This window comes from Oryzias latipes, chromosome 2, assembly GCF_002234675.1.
Source record: "Oryzias latipes chromosome 2, ASM223467v1".
NCBI lineage: Eukaryota > Metazoa > Chordata > Actinopteri > Beloniformes > Adrianichthyidae > Oryzias > Oryzias latipes.
This window is the reverse complement of record NC_019860.2, coordinates 112815-139955: the sequence shown is the minus strand read 5'-3', so window position 1 is coordinate 139955 and position 27141 is coordinate 112815. Positions and strand designations below refer to the sequence as shown.

At 43.8% G+C, this 27141-nt stretch overlaps 1 protein-coding gene and 1 long non-coding RNA gene across 12 annotated transcripts in view; both read right to left on the bottom strand.

The window, feature by feature from the left end:
• dmd (dystrophin) overlaps nucleotides 1–5134 on the bottom strand; it is an 86444-nt gene extending 81310 nt beyond the window's left edge. For 4 of the 9 annotated variants that reach the window (XR_002289629.1, XM_020701358.1, XM_020701362.2 and 1 more), the window contains exon 1: nucleotides 4877–5107. Coding sequence is in view for 8 of the 9 variants with exons in the window: in XM_020701358.1 (XP_020557017.1) it covers nucleotides 4877–4958 (82 nt within the window). In the remaining variant the exon portion in view is untranslated. Of the gene's footprint in view, nucleotides 1–4876 lie in introns of all 9 variants that reach the window. The other 5 variants (XM_020701361.1, XM_020701363.2, XM_020701359.1 and 2 more) reach the window with 3 other exon arrangements.
• Nucleotides 5135–15625: 10491 nt separating this feature from the next.
• On the bottom strand, nucleotides 15626–17830 carry LOC111948864. 3 transcript variants are annotated; one of them, XR_002874861.1, is made up of 3 exons: nucleotides 16723–17830; nucleotides 16419–16483; nucleotides 15626–16314 (listed from the first exon to the last, which is right to left on the bottom strand). It is a non-coding gene; the product is annotated as an uncharacterized LOC111948864 (long non-coding RNA). The 3 variants fall into 3 exon arrangements; XR_002874860.1 differs by lacking the exon at nucleotides 16723–17830 and having other exon boundaries at nucleotides 15626–16048; nucleotides 16155–16314; nucleotides 16419–16591; XR_002874859.1 differs by lacking the exon at nucleotides 16723–17830 and having other exon boundaries at nucleotides 16419–16590.
• Between the last annotated feature and the right edge of the window lie 9311 nt (nucleotides 17831–27141).

Genomic DNA, 27141 nt, shown 5'->3' with positions numbered 1-27141 from the left:
AGCCCAAAAATGCATTATTAAGTAGAAAATAACACAGATAAGTCGCACTGGACTATAAGTCGCATTTTGCTGGGAAATTTATTTGACAAAATCTGAGACCAAGAACTAATAACTTGCACAACCTCATATGAATCAATCATAGCAGACTGTTTATCTCATAATTTCACAGTAATTATTTCTCAAACCTATTTATTTATTCTTTTCATGAAGCGTCATTGGCCAACTAATACTCTATTTTCATCCTGTATTTGTAGAAACAGTTGTCATTTTTATTGCATTTCTGAATCTATGAAATCATTGGAAAATATTGTTAGCCTTCAAGATCTTAATGTAAAAAAAAGTTTGCTGATTCTCTGAGTCACTTAACATACTCTCAACACTTAACAGACCTCATACATCCAATTGACCCACATCATCTCTGTTCCTCACAAATGAACATAACAGGAGGGTTAACAATGTATTTATTTCAATTTAGTTCTAATATAAGTTGTTGCGGAGTATAAGTCGCACACCTCGCAAAACTATGAAAAAAAGGCCGACTTAAAGTCCGGAAAATACGGTATTTGAACTAGGGTTGGGCGATGTCCCTTAAATTGGCCGTTGACGATGTATGCAGTCAACCATCGGGATGGACGATGTCATCGTGGGGGGGGGGGGGGGGGGGGGGGGGATTTTTTACATTTATCGTTCTTATATAACTGCTATTCGTTATTTTACTTTTTTTTTATTTTATTTCCCAACTAATGACTAATCCGCGATGATCCACTATAAACTGAGGGAAGTGACTTTAACAAAAAAAGTAATAAACAAAATAGAAAAGAAGTAGTCCGCTCCCGCACTTCCGGGGGAGTGCGGACTTACAGCTTTGTGTTTGATGGGAAGGGGGGGGGGGGGGGGGGGTACATGAGCGGTATGTGTGGGAGATGTAAGACTGCGATCCGTCCCGCAGCTCTAGGGGTACAAGCAACCGAACTCAGAACCGGGTCTAAAAGTGTGTGTCTGAGCACAGCTCGGATCGTCAGCACACACAGCGGTTTGAGCTTCAAAGCAGAAATTTCGCTCAGTCCTTAGAAAAACATTCAAACAATCATGTGGATTTGTGTTTCCAGTCGAGTCCCGACTAAATAAAGGCTGATGTTATTCCCAGGATGCAGCGCCACCCAAAGCTAATGTTGTTAGCCCGTGTTAGCATACTGCTAATCCTGGCTACGTTCAGACAAAGCACTGACCACACGGATTAAAATTCAAATGATGAGCGAACAGGTGTTTCATAACAACCGTAACATTATTAAAAGCACGTTTAGAAGATCATCTCGTATTTTACCGAGCTGACATGTCAATGTATAAAGCCGCTCGGCACTGTTATCGTTTTGTATTGAATTGTTACATTCAATAAAGTTTGGAAAAAAAGCCGTTCGGCGGAAGTTGTATCCTCTTCCGGTTTTCAAACCCTACTGCGCATGTGCGAATGATTTATTCCGACTGAAAGTGTGACCTTAGTGAACGTTTTTATATTCTGAAAACATTTTTCTGGGCCCATGTCCACGGTTGGGTTCTAATCCGACCATTGATCCCATCAAGATATTTTGTACATGTAACCGCGACTTATGGTGTCGACTCGCAACGTGGCGGGGGCGTGGCATCACGATGGCGTCTCTCCATCGGGATGTCAGTCACCCATCACGATGGACGATGATATCGTCCATCGGCACAACCCTAATTTGAACCCTTCACTTTAATGGTTTTAATCCCCACATCTCTGTGATAAACGCATTTCCATCACAGCGTCAGGTTATCAGTTATTTTCAGCACCTTTTTCTACCTGGAAGTGAGACGACTTGATCTCTGAGGCTCCGCCTTTCTCTTCTTCGTTTCATGACGTCATCCTATAATTTGCCTCAGCAGAGTGTCAGTGTTTCTCCCACCAAAACAAACATCTGAACTTCTACAAAGATGGATGTTCAGATTGTTCATATAAAAGAAAGTGTTTAGCTGATCAACGCTAGCTCCAAAGAGAAGTGGGTGTGTCTGTTAGCCGGGGGGTGGAGCTGGCAGTGCAAACTCTTCCTGGAAGGGGCGGTTCCTCACTTTCTGATGGTAAATGGAGTGTACTTATAAAGCGCTTTCTACCTTCCTGGAACGCCAAAAGTGCTTCATAGTCACAAACACTTCAACATATGGACGGGCAAGCCGGGAATCAAACCTGCAATATTCTGATAAGAGGTCAACCACTCCACCACAGCTGCCCATTGTGATGTCATAATGTGAGGACTCACTTGTTTAGGTGGGTTGGGAGGGGCTGGCGCTCAGAGAGGAGGTTTATGGAGGAATACTCAGAAATGAACAGATAAAAAAACCTTTGGGTTATTTTTAGAGAAGAATTGAAATTCTAATCATCTAAAACTCTAAAGTTAAGTTTTCATGATGCAGATGTTTCCATCATTGCAGACATTCTGATCGCTCATCATCACTTTCCATTCAGGAATATTGGACTGAACAACACATCAGAGCACTTCCTGTTCCTGCAGGCGTGGACTTAATGACCCAGGATGTTGCCCCCCCCTCAGTGTTCAGAAGCAGAGCAAACACATCACAGCTGGGGGTTTGATATTTCTATGTATGTAGGATATTTGTGTCCCCACCCACCCAACACTACCCCGGTGTGTGTGTGTGGGGGGGGGGGGGGACCTGAGCACCCTCCAACCAGGGTTCCCCAACATGCCCCCAACTCTAGACAACAACAGCCAGTAGTAGAGAGCAAAGGGCCCCGCCCTCCCACAAAGGGGGAGGGGCCAGAGCAGAAAGGTGAGCATGAATGGACCAGAACTACAGCAACACAGACCCCCCCAGGGCTGAATCTGATCTCATCCTCCGCTCATGTACCAAGAAGAGACCCCCACCCCGTCCTCACGTAGAGGAGGGAGGAAGTCCAGGTAACAGCCGCTCTGACGCATCTACAGATGTTCAGAGTTCTGACATGGGCCCGGCCCAAACTGGTGCCAGACCTCCTCATCAACAGGTGGGTCTGGTCCGGTTTCAGATGTGCTGTAGTGCTGATGAGCAACAGCCTTTTCCCCTCAGTATACAGACAGCGCATGCGCACAGCGTGCAAAGCAAAGTTTGACAGAAACAGTCTTCCATGTAACTACCATCTGCGCATGTCCGCCAGCATTCAAACTGGACTAATCCTCTGCCTGCACGCGCTCACCGACGCACTCCTGTCTCTCAGCATGTCATCAGAACGCCACAGCCGCGTGCACGTTTGGTGAACTCACCTGACACGCAGGAATTTCAGCCCAAAGCCTGACGTCAGTGAGCGCGTGCGGCTCACCTGGGAGCGCGTCGCCTCAGCCCTGGCTGAGGTTCCGGTCCATCCGCAGAGGAGCGGCTGAGCCTCGCGGACCCGAACCGAACCTCCGTGACGGTTCCGCGTTGGTGACCCGGCGCTCTCACGGCTGCAGTCCGCGTTTGAACGTCTGGACGCTCCGCCGGTACCGAAACACTGGCCGCCTGACCGCCTCCCGTTGCTTCTGACTCCTCCCCCCCGCCCCAGAACGCAGCCCCCCCGAGGTGACAGCGAGGATGAAGAGCCTCAGATAAACCAAGCCTTCATCCTCCTCACTGATCTGCAGCAGAAGATGAAGATCCTCCGCTGAAGCTGTAGTCACGTGACAACCACGTAAACTCTATGAAGAACTTTTAGCCCTCCAGCTGTGACGTCACGTGATCAGCTGTTTTATTATGTTCTACAATCCTGGAGTCTATGATGAACGCTTTCAAAACACACACACTGCCAAATTACTATTGTTATTTCTTTTTAATACCCTCTGATGGTTTGAGTGTGGTTTAAGAAGGAAAAAATTACGAAATGAGGCACAGTTTATTGAAAATATGATGAGACGCAAAGAGCCGCAAGCTCATTGGCCCAGAGCCGCGTGCGGCTCCAGAGCCGCGTGTTCGCCACCCCTGCTCTAATACCATATACACACACATTTTATATGAGGACCTTACAACCAGTGGACTTTACAATATGTCCACTTTGAAACCTTTGGAACTGATTGATTTAAACTCAGAGAAAAACGTACAGATCATTTTTCTTGTATTTTGGTTTCACTGGTATCAGTGGTACTGGTGGTAACGGGTAAGGGATACGGGTAACAGTATTATTACTGTTGGACAAAATTGGTCCCTAATCGGAGCCCTGTGGGACTTCAGTACCATCTGGATGTAGGATTCATCGCTCAGAGGCATCCTGATCTAACTAAGATAACAACATTTAGAGTAAAGTAGACCATATTTTTTAAATAAAAATATTTATTTACTATAATATTAATAAATAATCGTTTTCATAGCTTCTATAAGGATTGAACATTTGTGGAGATGGAAATGTGAAATGTTGAATTCTCATGGAAATAATCAGTTTCTGATGTTCAGATTGTGAAGCCCACAGTATGAGAAAGGAGGGCAAACCACCACCAAAGTGTAACATTTCATCTGACAGATGCAGAACGCTATTCTATAATCTATTCTGATGGATAGAAACAAACCAAAATCCAGAATTCTCCAGTCAATAATCATGTTTCTAGAAATGTTTTACGAGGATGTGTGTCTAAAAAAGTCAGATGATCACGTCAGGCTGGAAAACTAAACTCCTGGGTCTTCTGAAGACCAGAAAAGACTACAAGACTTTCAAGATCAGGAAGTTTCTCTTCATTTTTACCTTTTTGTCCCACAGGCCATCTGCTTACATATTTATTATTAGATTCAGACATTAATCTTCTGCCATGAAAACATCTGACCACCCAGAAGGCCTGAAACCTCAAAGGAATCTGCTCAGGAAAGAACATGAAGTGGAGCTCAGCTCACACATCCGTACCTGAGCGACTCTTGATGATCTCTCCAAAGTCATCTTCTCCCGGCTCGTCGCAGTAATCCTCGGGGCGAGCGCCCTCGGCCATGGTGAGAGGCGGCGGTTGGGACGACCAGATGTAGGAACCAAACAGCCTCAAGGAGCAACAGGCAGGTTAGAAGGAGAAGGCTGGCAGCAGAAAGAGGGCTGTCACCCAGTGGCAGATGGACAGGAGCAGGTGGAGGAGGGTGGGTCATTCTGACCCCTAAATAGGAGATGGCTGAGGCCCCACCCACACCACGGAAAACCGGACACCCCAGGAGCGGTGGAGTCACATTTTGACCCTTCAGGACTCCAAGTGGGTCAAAGTCAGAAATGTTCCAATCTGGATTGGTCGAAACCAGAGCTGGGGGGTGGGGGCAGCTTTAAAGAAATCTGAAATGTAAAAAATCTCACCCCCCCTCCCTAAGATCTCACAAACAGACTATTATTAGACCCACCCCCCAGTTGAGGTGGTTCTTGCTAGTGTTTATTATTAGCTACACAATGTTGCAGAAGCTCCACACAGTCAGGGATGGGGGGGGGGGGGGGTATACAGCTGAATGTGGGGCTCCAGAATAAGACCGGCTGGGCGACAGGGTGGAGCCTGAGCGTGGGGGGGCTGTTCATATAGGAACATCTTATGAAGAAGTTTAATGAATCCACTGCGTTCTGATGATGAAAACATAAATAGTCTATAAGAGATACATTTATACAATTCTCCTAAATGATAAACTGTCCAAACGCAGTGCATTGTGGTCTATAGTCGCCATTCTGGTGAGCATTGATGCACACTGATTTTTTACAGGGACTTCTGGGAAACTTCTGAGACACTGGATTTTGGAATTGCAGACTTAGACATGCTGAGAAAATGGTGAAAGAATTCAGACACATGTAGTTGTATGATGTACGTGTTGAAATGTTTGTGTCAGAAGATTCATCACCATCTATGGTAACAGCAGCATCTGTCCAACACAAGAAGCCTTCAGCTCTGATGTGTTTGCTCAGCTGTTGGACAAAACAAGTGAAAAAAGTTCACTTCCTCCCACTGCCTTTCATGCTATCAAACTCCTTTTGACAGATGGAATATTTAATGTTTTCAGTGTGTCGTGTACTGTATGTAACAGAACCTATTTATGACTGAGAATAATTGATTATCTGCATGTGTATGTGTCATGTATTTTCCCATGTTTTCCAATGGACAGGGACCCAAATGTAGAGGTAAACAAGGGGTGAAGGTTCCTTTCTGTAAATCAACAGTTAGTCACCCCTCATGTAAGTGGACGAGTCTCCATATGCTGCCAGAATCTTAAGCTACTAGCCATTAGCATCAGACATACTCACTCCTGAGGGAGCTCACGCGCGAGACCGCGGCCTGTATGTACATCCCTAAACGCGGTCACGCTGAAGCAGGCTAGAAGTCTAACAACCATAGCAGGACTGCAGACTCAAACTCCAACAGCTGTTATTCTCTTTTCTGGAGATTTTACTCATGAATTCTGGGTAAAAAGCCTTCTTCCTTTTCACTCGCTTTTTTTCTTTCCCCAACCAGTAAGAACCACATCGTGTTCTTCCCATATATAAATCAAAGGAGGATCCACATGGCAACATCTCTCCTCCTCATGACAAGTCCAGTTAAAAACTGATGTTCCTGGAACTTCAGTACACATGTCTACTTTGCCCCCCCCCCCCCCCCCCCACATCCTTCAAGGGGCATTAAGGGGGAGAGAGCAAGGGAAAGGAAAAACTTAAAGGTGAGGAAAGGGTGAAGAGAGAGAGGAAATTAGGAAATACTTGAAGATGTGGAAAGGGAAGGAAGAAAGAACCGGTGTGGTGATGGCGCTCTCTGCTGGAGACAAAAAGATAAACATCAACCTGAAAAACAGACCAGCTGTTCTTGTTCAGCTCCTTAGCATGAACTTTGAACCAATGACGGTAAGAACATGGACGAATCCAGATGTGACGTCTCCCATAGAGAATGCCTCTAAACCAGGAGTCGGCAACCTTTTTTACTCAAAGAGCCATTTGGGACCGCCCCTAATGGAAAAAAAAGCACCCGGAGCCACAACCCGTTTTGACATCATTATATATATTATGCATGTATATATTATATCAAGGGTGCTCATTACGTCGATCGCGATCGATTTTCAAGGACATAAGTGTAGATCACGGTCCAGAAAAGATAAAAAAAAGTACTTCTTTCTTTTCATCTTCATGTTTATTTCTTACATGTTTATTTCAACATTATTGTTTATGTACTGATGATTAAAAACTACACAGTGAGTTTACATAAAGATACTTTTGTATTAACGGATGAAGCGTTTTATTACAAAGACAGAAAGCAGCGACCATCGTATTCATGCTCTGCTGTAAACGGTGCAATGGGGGGGGGCGTGGCATATTATGAGGCATTTGGCGCTGCTGGCTCCGTATTGTTGAACCTTTCGCAGCGCGATGACTTCTCTTTTTCTCTCGTCTTTCAGACCATGGTCAGAAGCGCAGGGGAGATTTCCTTCAGGGCCGAAGGCAATCTCCTTCGGGGTTCACTTCCCTGTTCGAACCCTCAACCTTCAGAGCGGATTAAAAATGACTCCAAAACAGTTATTCTGGGAATGACGACTACTCTTTATTTAGTGCTCCGTCCTCCGAACACACAATATATTTCAGACACCTGCACACGGCCCTTCTCTCTCGTGGCACGCGCACCGCTCAGCAACAGTATAAAGTGCGTGCCTCACAGCTTCCTTGATGAGCTCGTATTTATCGGGCGAGAACTGCAGAGCTTATAGTAGGAGGAGACACGCGGGGCGGCTTTAATAAACTTCGGTTGCTGGACTTCTACCGGGGACGTGATGTGCAGCGGGGAGAAAAAGCCGCTCTGATGACAGAGTTTGCGCTGAGTGCATTTAAACTCGCGTCTGCAGTGACGTATGTGTCAGAGGATGTCCGATTGGCCATTTTGCATGTCAATCAAGTCCCGTACTTTTCGGTGAGGATTTTGATTGGCTGATGGATTTTCAAGAAGCACTCTCTTCCCCTTCAATCTCCCCCACGTCCCCGAAGATGACCGGTCGATTGCGACCGACGCAACAAGCTTCCCTGCGCTGAAACACACATCACCGCACACGCAAGTCCAAAACACCGGCGCAAACTCTCCGTCACCAGAAAGCCGCTCCCCGTTCCGCGCCACGCCAAGCCGCCGGCAGAAAATTACTCCATACCCGGAGTGTTTATTGAAGCCGCCCCGCGTGTCTCCTCCTGCTTTCAGCTCCGCAGCCCTCGCCCGACAAACACGAGCCCACCAAGGAAGCTGTTTTTTACGTGGCACGTGCCTCGCACGGAGCCACCAGCGCCTTTGAAATGCCATGAAAAATGAACAAACTAAAATAAATTTGAATTTTTATAAAATACTCATTATTTTCCAAAGTCACAGGGAGCCACAACAGAAGGATCAAAGAGCCACATCTGGCTCCAGAGCCATGGGTTGCCGACCCCTGCTCTAAACGTATCGAGCTAAAAACAGTAGGCGTGGAGGAACTAAACTCCAAGCAGTCAATCCAGCAATGGGTAACTTAGACGTGCTGGTCCAGCAAATGGCAAACATTTAGCACGGCAAAATCTGCTAGAGCTGTTCCACTTAACATTTCCAGAGGCGAGGCGGGCCAATGATATCAGTGCTATGTGTGTCCGGCTGCAAAGAGACACAGACTGACTAGGAGCAGTGTGGCCAGTCTAAAATAATTTTTTTTTTAAAAAGAGCGAGCAGGCCCTTAATAATGATCATAACTGTGAGGATGGAGGACTGTATCACTGATGTGGGTAGGATTTTAACAGTAAACAAGATGGGGTGTCGGTCAGGACACAGGGAGGAGGAAAATGGAGAGGTGACTCCACTTGTCAGATGTTCTTAATTTATTCCATTGCTGGGTAATGAAAGTTAGTCTGCAAACAACAAAAATCCTCTCATCACTTCATAAATAACACAAATAGCCCTGCTGTAAATAAATAAATTACATTAAACAAGGAAAACTGACTCAGTATGTCATTATGAAATAAACTCCTTATAATTAAATAATTAAATCTGCTTTAACCTCATAGAAACAGTGACAACAGTGACGCCTAGCGGCCGCGAAAAATCACTGCGCGAATAAAATGAGTAAGCACGTAAAACAAAGGATTCAAACACTTCTGTTTTGGTCAGTTAACTCAATATTGAAAATACAGCAACTGGATTGAACTGTGGTGTAAGACAGGGTTTTTGGGCAACTAAAGTATCTCTCTGCTGCTGGACCAGAGCACATGGAAACAGGAACTAGCTCAACAAAACCAGAAAAATCACAGATGAAGAAAGGAACTCGATATAACTTCCTGTGATGTCATTAACAATGGGCTGAGCCTTCACAACACTCCTCATCAAATCCCATTAATTGGATTCGTCTTCCTTATTGATCTGATTTTGGCCATTTCATTGATGTATACTTTGGGGAACTATGCATTTGAAACTGTCTTAAACGTTATCTGACTAATGTTAATTTTATGTCAATTATTTAATGCAATTTTACATTAGCAATGTACTTTTTTCCTTTATTTTACTCATTTTTTTATCTATAGTCTCTAGGTGGCTGCCCATGGTCAGAACGGAATAGAGAATGGAAACTAGCCTAAGCTACAATCCTGCATATTTACAGTGACAGTTCAAATCTAGACTTAAAACATTTCTGTTTAGCCGTGTATATTACTGAAAGGTCCTATCTGCACTTTTCTTTTCTTTCCTTCCTTTATTTTTAAATCAATTTTCAAAATTTTTCTGTTCTTTTAAAGTAAAGTTTACGTTGATTAATTCAATCAAACTTTTATTTCAGACTCAGGTGGTCCATTGGAAGAAAAGAGAGAAAAAAAAAACATAAGATACAAATACAGTATACATAATAAAAAGTAATAAGATATAACTTAAAAAGAGTATAATCGCTGTATCCAGTGTTTCCTTAGGGCAGAAGTGTAGCGGCATGAGCTTCTTTTGGGATCAGTCAGAGACATGATAATTGAGTTCCTAGATTTGTCCAGGCGTTCCATAAGGCTGTACGTTAGCTTACGCAGTAGAGCTTCACAGGTGGGGATGTGAGCGTCCACAAACAGCTGACTGGCTCTGTACCACCTGGGCACCTGTAACAGAAGCCTAAAAGCATCATTATAGGCCACTAAGAATTTGTGGAATGTCCCACGTCCATAGTTCCACCAAAGAGGGGCCATATACAGAGGAGTGCAGTAAGCTCTGAACAGCGAACACTTCACTTGAAGAGAACATGCACTGAATTTTCTCATCAGCATATTTGCCTGAGCATAGAGTTTACAGTACTGTCTCTGAATGTCTCTATCATCCCTCCAATCGTCAGTAATGAAATGTCCAAGATATTTGATAGATGATGTTTGTTCCAGAGTCGTTCCACAAAGCTTAAAAACAGGAAAGTTTACATTTCTGTCGTCTTTGGTCCTTACGATCATTACTTTGCTTTTGGAGGGATTGTATTTTATATCAAAGTCTCTGCCATAGTCAGAACAAACTTTTAAAAGTGTTTGTAACCCAGCACTGTAGGGGCTAAAAATGATGAGGTCATCAGCATACATGAGATGATTAAAGGTTTGACATCCAACAACACACCCAGTTTTGCACAGATTCAGATTATTGGATAGGTCATGAATATACACATTGAATAGAAATGGAGAGAGGATCCCCCCCTGTTGAACTCCATTGCTTACATAGAAAGGCTCTGATAAGACATTGCCCCATTTGACTACCATTGTTTGATTAGCATACCAGAAAGCCAGGAATCGTACAAGATATTTGGGCACTCCTCGATTAATTAGCTTCTGAAAAAGCTTGAGGTGGTTGACCCTGTCAAAGGCCTTAGTGGCATCAATAAAACACAGAAATAAAGATGTATTTAGATGCAGGTATTTCCCAACTATTTCTTTTAACGCGTAGATACACATATCAGTGCCGAGGCTTTTTTTAAAACCAAATTGGTTCTCACTTGTTAAAAGATGCACTTCGAGTCTAGTCAATAAAACATATTCTAAAATTTTTGAAATGTTGCTGGAAAGGGCAATCGGTCGGTAATTCAACAGACTATTTAAACTGCCGGTCTTGTCTTTGATGACGGGAATCAATACAACTGAGAGAATTGAATCAGGCAGGACTAACATTGTTAAGTCCTTTAACATTGTTAAGTCCTTTATAGAGGTCCACCTGAAGCTCCCCAAGGAAGAAGTCCAGAAGATCTCCTTTCACAGGGTTCACCGGCTCGGAGGAAAGAGGCCGGACAATCAGCGTCCCCGTCCTATTGTTGCTAAATTTGAACATTATAAACAAAAGGAGCAGGTAAAAAGCAGAGGGCGAGAGCTAAAAGGCACACATTACAGTGTGAATGATCAGTTTCCAGGCGAGATCCTCCGCCGGCGGAAAATCCTCTTCCCGCTGAGGAGGAAGCACCTGTCTGCTGGAGCCCGTGCGGTGGTTGCCGTTGATAAACTTTTTGTGAACGGCAAGCTGTTCCGGGACCCAGAGGTAACACCCTGGCTGTGCTGAAGGCTTTCAGAGGTGCACTGACATCTGCGCCGCCCAGAAGAAACCCACAAACTTATTTAACTAGGAAATAATCGGATCATCAATAATCCACACCTCTCAGGAAAAGTGTTTTTTCTTTCTCTCACATTCATGTTTCTGTTGTTGTTTCGTTGTTTTTGTTTTTTGTTCTCTTTTCCTCTCTCTTTTCTCTTGTCCCCCCCCCCTTCCCATTTCCTCATATGTGAATCAGGTAAAGTCAACGCAACCACGGTGAGTATTTATTTATGCACGGAACGGGCGCGCGCGCATACTAGCGCGCATAAGAGCATGCACACGCGATCCCACACACACACGTTGATAAACTGCAAAAACCTCACTTAGGCTCACACAGGACGCACGTAACATGCAGCTCATAGCCAAGACACGTTCACCCACAACGCACAGCGCTTGTCAGTGTAGCAGGAACGCACAGCGTGCACGCGCACACGGACGGGCACACGCACTATTTAGCCTTGCACTCTCCCGGTTAGAACAGCTATGAACAGTCTTAACATCGTTAGCTGGAATGTGCGTGGACTTGGCTCTGGACCAAAGAGATTGAAAGTGTTAAATCACCTGGATGATCTTAAAGCAGATATAGCTCTGCTGCAGGAGACCCATTTATCTTTATCAGCTGGTCATCTCCTGTGCTGTTCCCAGTATCCAGCTATGTATTCTGCCAGTTTCAACTCCAAACAAAGAGGGGTTGCAGTTTTGATTAATAAAAATGTTACATTTACTCATAAGGATACAGTTACTGACCCAGAAGGCAGATTTGTAATCATTAATATATCCATTCAGAATAAGGACTTTTGCATAGCGAGTGTCTATGGCCCGAATGCTGACGACTCAAAACCTTGTTTTGGACCCTGAACTTGACAGACTCAGCACAGCAGCAAACCAGCGTACATGGCAGTCTGCAAGTATTCTAAAGCAGTACATGAATGATTTGGGTCTCTGCGACGCGTGGCGCTCATGTCATCCAAGCACTAAGGGGTTCACCTTTTTTTCTCCAGTTCATCATTCACACTCTCGTTTAGATTATTTATTAGTCAGTAACTCCCTTTTGAAAGAAATTAAAAGTTCCAACATTCATCCAATTATTATCAGTGACCATGCACCAGTTTCTGTTACTATTTCAAGGGAAGTACCCACACCCTCGGGTTCAACCTGGAGGTTTAATACATCTCTGTTAAAAGACCAGGAATTTATTGAATTCTTTAAAAAAGAGTGGGCAACCTTCTTAGAATTATAATAATAATAATGGATTGGATTTATCTGCGCTTTTCAAGACACCCAAAGCGCTTACATTGTGTCCATTATTCATTCACTCCTCATTCATACTTGGTGATGGTAAGCTACGGTTGTAGCCACAGCTGCCCTGGGGCAGACTGACAGAGGCGTGGCTGCCATTTCGCGCCTACGGCCCCTCTGACCATCACCGGGATCATTCATACACATGCACACACCAGTGGAACCACACTGAAGGCAAGGAGGGTGAAGTGTCTTGCCCAAGGACACAACGACATTTTGGCTGGTGGGAGCGGGGGATCGAACCGCCAACCCTTCGGTCATTGGACGACCCGCTCAACCACCTGAGCCACTGTCGCCACTGTTCTTGTCGAATTCAACAATACTTCTGAAATATCACCAAGTATTCTTTGGAAAGCAGCAAAAGCAGTCATGAGAGGGAAAATCATCTCTTATTCAACGCATAAAAAACGCAAAGAGAAAGCAGATTTATTAGAATTAGAAAATAAAATAAAAACTCTGGAGACTGCTTATGCTGCTTCTGCACAGGAACACATACTGGGCGACCTGAAAAATTTAAAGCTGCAGTTAAATGACATCATCAATAAACAAACACAATTCCAGATACAAAGGCTTCGACTGGAAAGATATGAAAACTCAAATAAATCTGGCAAATTTCTAGCTAATCAGCTTAAAATTAATAAAGAAAAATCAACAATCACTTCTATTATGGACCAAACAGGGAATGTCACCCATGACCCGGTAAAAATTAATAATGCGTTTAAAGACTTTTATCAAAACTTATACACTCCACAGGTCAATCCATCAGAACAAAGCATCAACTCATTTCTCAACAATATAAACCTGCCCAAGCTAAATGAGGATCAAATCACAAACTTAGATTCTCCGCTCTCGTTGTCTGAGCTTCATGAAGCTCTGTTACTTATGCCTAATGGTAAAGCACCAGGGCCTGATGGCTTTCCTGCAGAGTTTTATAAGGAATTCTGGGAACAACTGGCACCAACGTTTTATAAAACGGTAAAATTTATCAATGAAAGCCAATCTCTACCACCTAACATGAACTCTGCCAATATTATCCTTCTTCTAAAACCAGACAAAGACCCCACGAGTCCTTCAAGCTATCGCCCCATTTCTTTAATTAATGCAGATGTAAAAATTATCTGCAAAGCACTAGCACAGAGAATAGAAAAAGTCACTCCTCACATAATTGACTTTGATCAAACTGGATTCATCAAAGGCAGACACTCGGATGACAATGTCCGCAGACTCGTTAACATAATAGACTTTGCCACCATCAAAAACCAGGAAATGACTATACTATCACTGCCCAGCCAGCAAAGCCAAGTGGGCCCCATATGGTTTAAAAATGGGCAGAAAATGTGGGCCCCGAATGGTTTTGTCCGCAGTTTCCGTGGTGGCCCCAACTGTGTATGCCCACATAGGCTTGAAGTGGGTGCTGAGTGGGTGTCACTAATGTGTCTATCAGTATCTTATATGGGTTTTATGTGGGACCTAAATGGGCTATAATGTGGGCTATAAGTGGGTTTGTCCGCAGTTTCCGTGGTGGCCCCAACTGTGTATGCCCACATAGGCTTGAAGTGGGTGCTGAGTGGGTGTCATATAGGCCCCAAGTTGGTAAATAATATTAGAACCCATGTAGGGCCCATATTTTTTGCCCATGTGGGCTGGAAGTGGGATTGAAACAGGGCCCATATGGGTCCCAACTGGGTAAACTACCCAAGACCCACTTTGGCCCCACTAATGTGTCTATCAGTCTCCTATATGGGTTTTATGTGGGACCTAAATGGGCTATAATGTGGGCTATAAGTGGGTTTGTCCGCAGTTTCCGTGGTGGCCCCAACTGTGTATGCCCACATAGGCTTGAAGTGGGTGTCATATAGGCCCCAAGTTGGTAAATAATATTAGAACCCATGTAGGGCCCATATTTTTTGCCCATGTGGGCTGGAAGTGGGATTGAAACAGGGCCCATATGGGTCCCAACTGGGTTAACTACCCAATACCCACTATGGCCCCACTAATGTGTCTATCAGTATCTTATATGGGTTTTATGTGGGACCTAAATGGGCTATAATGTGGGCTATAAGTGGGTTTGTCCGCAGTTTCCGTGGTGGCCCCAACTGTGTATGCCCACATAGGCTTGAAGTGGGTACTGAGTGAGTGTCCTGTAGGTCACAAGTGGGTAAGTAGCATTAAAACTGACATTGGCCCATATTTTCACCCATGTGGGTTAGAAGTGGGATTAAAACAGGACCCATATGGGTCCCAATTGGGAAAAGTACCCAAGACCCATTTTGGCCCCAGTAATATGTCTATCAGTATTGCATATGGGTTTTATGTGGGACCTTAATGGGCTATATTGTGGGCTATAAGTGGGTTTGTCCGCAGTTTCCATGGTGGCCCCAACTGTGTGTGCCCACATGGGCTTGAAGTGGGTGGTCAGTGGGTTTCCTTTAGGCCCCTAGTGGGTAAGTAGCATTAGAACCATACTCATAGTTAACCATAACTCGTAGTTCTTCTTCTGTGGGCTGGAAGTATGACTGAAACAGGGCAAAGATGGGCCCCAATCAGGTAACCATCCATGACCCATTTTGGCCCCACTTATGCATCAATTAGTATTGCATATTGGGTTAATGTGGGACCTAAATAAGCCACCATGTGGGCCATGAGTGGGTTTGTGCAGTGTTGCCATGGAGGTCCCACCTGTGTTTTCCTACAGTGCTATATACCAGTGAACCATTATAGGGTCTTCTTTTCCATCTAGCTTTCCTAAAACCCAAATGAGAAGATTCTCTAAAATCCCACTGTTTCACAACATAATTTTCCAAATGACATCAACAAAATGCTTTTTAAAATGCTTCAATTTAATAAAAGAAAATAAATTATCCTGATCCTGCATTATGAAAACGATATACAAGACCATGGCAAGGTCACCCAAAGGTTTAACAGATAACACACAGGATCTAACATACTACAGTTACTTAATAAAATAAAGAACAACTTCACTTGGTACAGTACAATATCAACAACCTTAATGTGTGCCAATTATGTGACGAAAAAATAAATAAATCCAGTAAAACAAAATACTCATGGCATCCTTGACGGTTCCTGAGAACAAGCTCCATTGGCTTGTTATTCAAGCTCTCTTTGAGTCCTTAAGGCTCAGTTTCTTCCCCTGTCACGAGCTCCAACAAACCATTTGGAGAGGCCCTTCTCCACTTCCTTTAGTGGGACTGGTTGGGTGATGGCATTTTTCTTCACTGCCCCTAAAAAGAAATCACAAAAAACAAAGTATTCATTTTAGCCTGGGATTAAATTTACTAAATCCTTTGTCAATGATGAATATAGATTAATAAATTCAAATCTAATTACCATAGAAGACATCAAAAAGACACAACTAGCAGAACGTATTCTCTCCATGACGTCCAAACAGGTTATATTGCAGAGCCAACTCATTGGACATGAGGAAGCCCATCACTCTTCTGGTTGCATCGTCCAGAGAAGAGTCCCCAATTACTCCAACCACAGCAACCTTTTTAAATAGAGAAAATATCACAAGATAGAAAGATGTAGTTAAACGTTAACAGCTTAATTACATATATAAATAATAAAATGTTACTTTAAGAATAAACTTACAACTGCTGACATGAAATCTATATCGGCGAGTCTGTCACGACAACTTGAGTGAAGCTGCAGGTGACCTGACCAACACAAGGGACAAAATAACTAAACTCTGAAATAACCATTCCCTGAAGCAAGTGTTCAAGTAACTCTAGGATGATAATTAAAATGACGTTTAATCTAAAAAAAAATAAATATATATATATATAAAGCATAATTAAAACTATTAAATACTTCCAGAAACTCAATAAAGGGGCCTATACCCTGTTATTTTTAAGCCCTTAATAGTAAGCAACATCCATATATATGATAGATTTACCTTTGGCACACACACAAAAGGATTTTTTTAATTAAATATCGGTTATTATCCTGAGTTTCTTTCCAAACTGGAAATAACAGGACTCATCCTCTGAGTCGCCGGCTTTCGCTCTGTGTGTGTGACGTCAATCTCGGCAGATGGAGCCGGCCTCAGCAGCGTGTCTGCGTTTCTCCCAGGAAAACAAAAACACATTCAAACTTCTGCAAAGGTGGATGTGCATATTGTGAATATAAAATAAAGCGCTTTTGACAAACATTCTTGCTCATCGGAGAAAGTGGGTGTGTGTCTGTGGGCGGGGCCGGCAGCGCAGACTCTCATGAACGGGACCGTTCTCAATGTGTCCGTCACGTCAGCTCATGAGAACCCGCTCGATTTTAGAGGAATACTCAAATGCTTGAATGGATCAAAATACCGCTTGGGTGTCTTTTTGTGAGGAATCAACATTATAATACACTAAAAAGCAAAAACAAAAAAGTTTTTTAATTTTATGGATCTAAACTCGCCGCTGGACTGATTAGTATTCATTCATTTTTACCGAGAAATTCCGGTCATTTTTCAACATAAGATCATTCAGACTCATAATAAAACGAACTAAAAACATTTCACACAAAACCTGGCCAAATTACATCTGACCAAAACAAGTTATCCCCGCAAGATCCAAATCAAAACCACTAAATTGGACGGAAACCCGCCGAATCTGGCAACTCTGTTACTAGGATGCGCTTCCTAGTTTTGACGTCTCGGTGAAACGCCGACAAACACACTGGCTGGATGATCGGTGACGCGACCCACCACTACTTGTCATCATGTCTGCAAATAAACCTGCTGCACGTGGAAACTAGTTGTCTGCCCGTTTGTGACACCGGCTTCTTTCAAATGCAAAAGCCGATGTAACGTGGATGGATTCAACTGCAGAACAGAACAACACTCCCGAGCTGCGCATGCTTTTATGAACCACATTTATCATTGCCAGTTAGAGCTGTAAGCGAAACACAAAACCAAAAAGGTATCTTACCTTGATATCAATAAATGGCCTGGATGAACGGTGCGACAGAAGTGCAGAATCTCCTTGCGTTGACGGACCAGGACGACTGACTGAAGCCGTATCAGGAAATGAGCGGGAGATTCAAAACACAGCAACCGTCCAATCAGCAACGCCTTCTTACCACTTTGAACTCCTTAAACCACCCTGCTCGCCTTTCGAGAAAAAATGAAAACGTTCATTCTATTTTTTTTTTTTTTTTTACTTTTCACCAGTCAAAATAGGTTTTTGTAATAAGGCAGGTTTCTACTCCAATATAAAAGTCATTATATTTACATTTAAAATTTTCTATAAAAACTACACTAAACCAATCCAGCATATGAACACATTTTATTTCAGTAGTAGTGTCAGGAAAGTTTGCATGACAGATGTTAAACTATTTTTTGTAAGCTAACACAAGTAAAAGAAAAAATAGCAAATTGCTCTTTATGCTCATTGTGATTAAATGGTAAATGGCGTATACTTATATAGCACTTTCTACCTTCTTTCAAAGCCCCAAAGCGCTTCACAGTCACAGTCCAGATCCTTCACCCATGCACACACACTTACACACACTAATGGCAGCTCCGCTGCCGAACACTGGCGCCAACCTTCCACCAGAGGCAAGGTGGGGTAGTGTCTTGCCCAAGGACACTTGGACATATGGGCGTGCAAGGCGGGAATCATACCTGCAATCTTACGATCAGCAACTAAATTAGATGAACTAAGGGAATTATTAGATATTCACCAGACCCAGCTCACTCTGTTAAGACAGAAACACTGCAAAGCGTGAGACACAGCCCAGAGGACAGCATCATGACACATTCACCTTTTCCACAGCTAGCCTGCCACAGTTAAACTAATGTCAAAAATTAATAACTGAAATGCAACCAAAGACCACCATCCAAATAAATGTCTAATGTCTTGTAATCTGCAATCTAATTGCCTGCAATTCTTATTCCGCTGGCCTGAGCCCACTGATGGGTTGCAAGTGCCCTTCTGCAGGGCCCTGAGATTAAATCTGTGTTGTTTGTTGATTGCAAGTTACAGGGAATAAAAGTCTTGGTTCATTTTGTATGCACTAAAACTGGGTGGATTAAAAAAGGTTAAAAACTGCTATGTTTCACAAAACATACTGTATACAGCATTAGTTTTCTGTGTTTTAGAATTTAAGGTGGTAGGTGTAGGTACCAAAACTATTCAGCCTGCAATTACCGTTTGAGGTCCTTCAGGGTCCTGGGACTAATGCTGACGTCACATTTTTTTGATTGGCTGTCTGTTGGTCCGGTGACGTGTCAGATTGTGATAGGACAAATTACAATACTGGTAAATGTCGTACACGGATACAGAGCTTTTCTACCTTCCTTGAAGGCCCAAAGTGCTTTACAGTCATAGTTCCATTCACCCTTTCACACACACATTCACAGACTGGTGGTGGCTCCGCTGCCGAACACTGGCGTCAACCTTCAAAAACAGAGTTAAGGTGGGGTTCAGTGTCTTGCCCAAGGACACTTCGACACATGAGCGGGGCAAGGCGAGAATTGAATCTGCAATCTTCCGATCAGAGGTCGACCAACCTACCGCTGCACCACGGCCGCCCCATACTACCATAGAAGAAGATATTATGAGGGGCCCTGTGAACATACAGATATCTGACAGAGCAACATTATCTTTTAAACTTGCACCTTCCCTGCCTGCAAACACAAAGCTATGAGACTCCAGCTGCTCTGCTCAGAGACACGGTTCTCTCTGTGGAGCAGCAGGTTCATTCTAACAGCCACAGATCTTTTTACAAAGTGGGTTGTGGCAAAATCTCTCTATAAACATTACAAAGAATAATGTCACACACAACTTATGAAGGAAAAGAACTTTAGGTTACAAAAGGAAACATAAAATGAATATTATAGAGCTTGAGCAGATCTTGATGCAACGTAGTTTGTCCAAGTGGAGTTACCGTAGTGTGACGTTAACCTCAGTTGAAAGGACCCCAAAGGGTGATTGCAGGCCGAATAGTATTGGTACCTACACTGGACTGCTGTCATTAAAAAATGTGCTCCAAATTAGTGTATATCTCCCTCCATTCTTTTGTTCTTGCACTCTCTAGCTCTCTTGTATGCTTATGTACATTTACCAGATTGTACATTTCTTTGATCTTATTTTTTAAACTTTTACAATGATTCTTCTTTTTCAAAACGTTACCTTGAGACCTTTGCACCCCTAAGTATTGACTGCACATGCATACATGGCCAATAAAAAAACCTTGAACCTTGAAGCCAGGCTTGTTCTGAATAGGACAGCAACACAACAAATGTGTTATGTTCAAACAAAGTTACCACTTCATTTTAAACTGTGTCGTTAAAAACTTGAATCTCTGTTGGATCCACTGAGCACCAATGAAAAAAGTAAATATTTTTAATAAATAGGAAAGCCAGACAGAAGACTAGATGGCTGTATGGTGCCAAAAGTGGGACAAGTGGTCACCCTACTTGTATCTAATTGGTTACTGCTACATCCTCAAAATCTCAGCACTTCCTCTACAAACTACCAAAACTCTGCAAATGCAGGTTGCTCTGGATAAAACATGGTAAAATATTAAAATGTACGTCTATTTGTGGTTCATCAATTTAGCCAGTGTTAACAGATGGACTGATCAGAATTAAAAAAGCTGTGATTCATATTCAATTTGGAAAGAGTCTTCAGGGGTTCTGTCATTTTACTCATCTTCTTGTATTTTAAGCATTTGTCTAGTGGACAAAAACTACCTTTTAAAATACCTGCCTATATGGTTAACCCATTAGCACTAAGGGCTCCTCATGTGGGACCCATGTAAATTATTCCACATGGGCCCTACATACAGTGGCCCAGTTACAGACCAGGGGCCTCATTTATAAAACTTTGCGTAGGATTTGCGTCAGAAGTGGCGTACGGATGAAAACTAGGATGTGCGTACGCACAGAAATATTTGGATTTATAAAACCGTGCGCACGCACATCTTACGCATCTTTCCCTTAATAAATCACAACCAATTCTAAATGCTGCGCAGCTTTTGCGGCCTCATGACACGCCCATAGTTGCCCATAAATAGTCCGTGAAACGCCCACAAATGAAAATTCATTGATTGCGAAACCATGGCACACACCGAGAGGAAATGAAAAAAACGTGACTTCACTCAATGTGAAGTAGAAGTTATCGTTGGCGAGGTGGAAAAGAGGAGAAAAGTGTTGTTTGGAGGGCACAGTGTGGGCATTACTAATGCCAAAAAGGCACGTGAGTGGCAGACGCCGTAAATGCTGTAGCCTCACGACCTCGGACCCTGGTTAAATAAAAAAGAAATGGTCGGACATCAAAGTCGAGGCAAAAAAACGTCTGGCGCTGCATCGCCAGAGTGTGTCTGCCACGGGGGGGGGGGGGGGGGGGGGTTGATGAGGGACAAGGGGGGTTGATGAGGGACAAGCGGCAAGAATTGGGGAATCCCTTAGTGCCCGCAGAGGTCCAACAGGACGGCTCGAGGAAGTCGGAACTGGCTCATAAGCCAGTCGTCCTTGTTTGCCAGCACGTCTTCTTGCTGTCTAAAGATGCCTTCACTCCGAATTCTTCCATTTGCCACATCTTCTAAGAGCACAAGATCAGCCATTGTGCGTCATTACGCATTGTGATGGGGCATTTTATTTCCATCCAGTTAATTGCATCTGACAAGCTACAGATGTCGGTAATAATCAACGTGGAAATGGGAAATTGTTCAGCGCAAATGTAATTTCTTGTTGCTTTCTGAATGGTTGAGACATACGCCATACATTGTTTTATCAAAAATAAAACAAACTAAAGGCATATGCATGAATACCATAATTCCATAGCTTATGAAGACATGTTTTACTATGAAAACAACTTTCCCCAGTGGACAATTAGTGCGTCTGTCCATCCGTCCGCACGCCCGCACCTATATCTGCTCCGCTAGACGGACACATTGACGGGAATATCAGTTTTGTACATTATTTCGTTCTGTTAACTATATTATTTATGAGGATGAATTGCACAACATGCCAACATTGCAGAACATATTTCACTTTTCTTTTTGCAAATAAGTGTTCATTTGAATTTCTGTTGTGATTTTCGTTTGTTTTTTTGTTTGTTTCACTGCTGATCGATCAAACGGGTGTTCGTGTAGGCTGTTAATTGTAAGTCTTGCTTTGTGAAGTCTTCATGTTACTTCTGAGAGGCAGTATTGTCATTTTCACTTTCACGTGTTTCTTCCATCTGCCGACGGTGTCGCCGTTTCTCATTTCACCCGTTTTTGTGCGTACGCCTGGGTCAGAGCTTGCGTGAAGGACCGCACATTTTCCCGTCAAGTTTGCTTTTTATAAATCTCAACTATTGCGTAGAGAGTGGCGTACGCCTTCTTTTGTGCGTACGCAATGTTTATAAATGAGGCCCCAAGTCTTCTTCGCCCACATAGACTCTTTATTGGGCCTTTATGGTTAGCCCATGAGGGCTCCTCATGTGGGACCCATGTAAGTTATACCACATGGGTCCCACATACAGTCTCCCAGTTAACAACCAGGTCTTCTTCACCGACATAGATCCTTTATTGAGCCTATTTGGTTAGCCCATGAGGTCTCCTCATTTGGGATCCATGTTAGTTATACCACATGGGTCCCACGTACAGTGGCCCAGTTTCAGACCAGGTCTTCTTCACCCACATAGACTCTTTATTGGGCCTATATGGTTAGCCCATGAGGGCTCCTCATGTGGGACCAATGTAAGTTATACCACATGGGTCCTACATACAGTGGCCCAGTTAAAGACCAGGTCTTCTTTGCCCACATAGATCCTTTATTGAGCCTATTTGGTTAGCCCATGAGGGCTCCTCATTTGGGACCCATGTAAGTTATACCACATGGGTCCTACATACAGTGGCCCAGTTACAGACCAGGTCTTCTTCACCCACCTAGATCCTTTGGCGGGCCTATATGGTTAGCCCATGAGGGCTCCTCATGTGGGACCCATGTAAGTTATACCACATGGGCCCTTCATACAGTGGCCCAGTTACAGACCAGGTCTTCTCCACCCACCTAGATCCTTTGGCGGGCCTATATGGTTAGCCCATGAGGGCTCCACACGTGGGACTCATGTGGGCCAAACCATATGGGTCCCACATATAGTGTCCCAGTTACAGACCAGGTCTTCTTCACCCACCTAGATCCTTTGGCAGGCCTATATGATTAGCCCATGAGGGCTCCTCATGTGGGACCCATGTAAGTTATTCCACATGGGTCCTACATACAGTGGCCCAGTTACAGACCAGGTCTTCTTCACCCACCTAGATCCTTTGGCGGGCCTATATGGTTAGCCCATGAGGGCTCCTCATGTGGGACCCATGTAAGTTATACCACATGGGCCCTTCATACAGTGGCCCAGTTACAGACCAGGTCTTCTTCACCCACCTAGATCCTTTGGCGGGCCTATATGGTTAGCCCATGAGGGCTCCACACGTGGGACTCATGTGGGCCAAACCATATGGGTCCCACATACAGTGTCCCAGTTACAGACCAGGTCTTCTTCACCCACCTAGATCCTTTGGCAGGCCTATATGGTTAGCCCATGAGGGCTCCTCATGTGGGACCCATGTAAGTTATTCCACATGGGTCCTACATACAGTGGCCCAGTTACAGACCAGGTCTTTTTCACCCACCTAGATCCTTTGGCGGGCCTATATGGTTAGCCCATGAGGGCTCCTCATGTGGGACCCATGTAAGTTATACCACATGGGCCCTACATACAGTGGCCCAGTTACAGACCAAGTCTTCTTTGCCCACATAGACTCTTTATTGGGCCTATATGGTTAGCCCATGAGGGCTCCACACGTGGGACTCATGTGGGCCAAACCATATGGGTCCCACATACAGTGTCCCAGTTACAGACCAGGTCTTCTTTGCCCACCAGGGCTCTTTATCAGGCCTATATGGTTAGCCCATGAGGGCTCCTCATGTGGGCCCCATGTAAGTTATACAACATGGGTCCTACATACAGTGGCCCAGTTACAGACCAGGTCTTCTTTGCCCACATAGATCCTTTAGCGGGCCTATATGGTTAGCCCATGAGGGCTCCTCACGTGGGACTCATGTGGGCCAAACCATATGGGTCCCACATACAGTGTCCCAGTTACAGACCAGGTCTTCTTTGCCCACCAGGGCTCTTTATCAGGTCTATATGGTTAGCCCATGAGGGCTCCTCATGTGGGACCAATGTAAGTTATACCACATGGGTCCTACATACAGTGGCCCAGTTACAGACCAGGTCTTCTTTGCCCACATAGATCCTTTAGCGGGCCTATAAGGTTAGCCCATGTGGGTTCCACACGTGGGACTCATGTGGGCCAAACCATATGGGTCCCACATACAGTGTCCCAGTTACAGCCCAAGTCTTTATGGCCCAGATGCAACCCATATGGGCCTTACTTGGTTGACCTACATGGGTTCTAGCCCACATGGATCCTTTGTAGGGCCCTAACAGGTAACCCATGTGGGCGGCCAATGTGGGGCCAATGTAGGCAAAACCTGATGGGGCCTTCAAAGTTTACCCAAAATAAACCCATGCCCAGTCAGTACCCACATAGCCCACCTCTTTCCCAGTTGGGGCCTACATTACATTGCTGGCTGGGTGGATGCTGAAAAAGCCTGTGATAGAGTAAATTGGAAGTTCCTCATTGCTGCCCTCCATAAGTTTGGGTTTGGAGAATCATTCATCAATTGGATCAAAATATTATACCACAACCCCAATGCATCAGTTAGAACTAATAAACAGACTTCCAACAGGTTTTTTCTTGGAAGAGGAACTAGACAGGGTTGCCCACTCTTCCCCTCTCTTTTTGCAATATTTATCGAGCCTCTAGCTGCAGCAATAAGACAGAATGAGAGTATTAAAGGAATTAAAACCAAACACAGCCATCATAAAATTAGTCTATATGCAGATGACATATTACTGTTTTTAAGTAATAAATATTCTGTAAATGAAACGGCAACAATCATTAATGAATTCTCTTCTATATCAGACTATTCCATTAATTGGAATAAATCTGTTTTATTACCACTGAACAGTAATGCGGAGCAAGGACTCACAATACCAGTTAAATCAGGCAATATAAAATATCTAGGTATTTATTTTCCCCCCAAAATATCAGAACTGGTGCAGCTAAACTACACCCCATGTCACAACCAGGACTTGAGGACCACAAAAGATGACAGACCCAAGGAGTACGAGATCTTCAGTTTATTTAAAGGGGGCCAGAGCAGGCAGGATGTTATGCAGAATCTTGACACCAGGGGGCGTGGAGACAGACTGGTGGGAGGCCAGGAGTGAGGGGAGAGAAACAGACAGAGCAGAGTCCAGTGTTCATGGAAGGGGGCGGGACGCCAATTCCTGAATGAGGAAGTCCGTGACAGAGAGGAGCAGAGGAAATGTCTTACGGCTGAGTTTTGAGGCAGAGCTTGGCGATGACGAACAGGTGGTCCCAGCAACAGGTGAGTTAGTAACAGCAACTTAGGAGAAAGCTTGGTTCAGCACGAGCGGCAGGAGTAACGATAGGAAAACCCAGCAACTCAGACTTGAGAGCGAGGAGCGGAGATCCAGATTTGCAGACGAGCGGCAGACTGGAATACAGAGTGTGAGAGCAGGCTGGTGGTCTAGTAATACACCTAGACGTTCCGGCAAGGGATGGAGCGGTGAGACCGCAATATATACTGACGTGGGCAGGTGAGGAGAGTTAGCCCTGATGAGCAGCCGCTGCGGGGCGTGGCGGCGGTTGCCACGACACCCCATTACTGAAAAACATACAGGACGATCTAACACGCTGGACCAACCTGCCTCCGTCCCTTATGGGCAAGGTAGCCACGGTTAAAATGAAAATCTTACCCAAAGTTAATTATCTCTTCTCAATGATTCCCACACAACCGCCATTAAAATGGTTCAAAACATTAGACTCATCAATATCAAGCTTTCTATGGAACAATAAACCTGCAAGAATTAGTCTAAAAACTTTAAAATCTGCAAAAAGCTGTGGAGGATTAGAATTACCTAACTTCCACAATTACTTTCTTGCAAATAGATTACAATATATCTTAAAATGGTTAAAAAATAATCCAGAAACCAACTCATGGTTAGACTTGGAACAGGCGTTATGTGGGAAGATCAACCTGTCAGATCTTCCATTTATTAGCCAAATAGTTAAAAAACAGGATTGTTTCAAAAGTATTAATATACTTATATACAATATTAATATTCCGGCTGCCGCTGCTGGTGCGGTGGGGGTCTTGGGGTGGGGATGGCTGGGCACTCTCCCTCCTTCTTTTCACGTTCCACCATCCATTTTAGAAGAACATAAACACTCACCTGGGCACAGGTGTTAGCTCACCTTTGTACTAACAGTTTGCATGACTGAATGACTGAAATATTTCACATTAGTTGGATTTAAGGCATAAGTATGCGTGTGAACACTATCTGTTTTGTGTACATGTCGACAGGTGGACATTTTTGCAACTAACAGGTGTGTTTATAACATTTGAGTGTGTGTGTGGACAGGCTCCGCCCTTTTTGTACTACATTTGAACCTTACCGTAATGATTAACAACCAGTAAACTTGTTGCTTTATGCTGCTTCATGGTCTTACCCCCCTTCCCCTCCTATTTTCACCCTCCTACCCCCCCCTCTCTCTAGCGTCCCTCTCTCTTCTTCCCCCCTTTCCTTTTCCGTCCGGTCCAACACCAAAGATTTTCAGACATGATTGAAATTAATAAAGGTTGGCCTCAATTACAAAAGGGGTTTATTCAGGCATACCTTTGGTTTGTCTGAAGATTAATAACCCCTCTTGTTAAAGTAAAATATGTCCAAACCAAGAGGCCCTCAGCTCTCATCTGACTGCCCAGTTGTTGGACAGGACAAGTTAAAAAAAAAAAAAAAAAAAAAACAAAAGTATTAATATAAATGCCACTTTAACAGCCTGGTGGGAATTTCTCAAAATCATCAATTCAACCGTGCAAAATGACACCCATCTGGAACAACCCAGACATCCTCATAAACAAAAAAATGATTCACTTCCCAGCTTGGCAAGCAGGGGGCATAAAACAACTAGAGCACGTAATTATTAATAGAAGATTCATAACTCCCCAGGAACTTCTTAACAAACATGGAATAAATAACTTCTTGGAATATCAGCAACTTAAATCAAGTATTACTAAAAAGTATAAATATAAAGACGACGATTTAAAGCTACCAGATGTAGTTACCACTCTGATTAATTTTTCAATGAATAGAACTCTCTCCAAAATATACAAACTTTTATGTAATTTAGATAACAATATTGCCCTTCCAACAACAAAATGGGATGCAGATTTGAGCATCAGCAC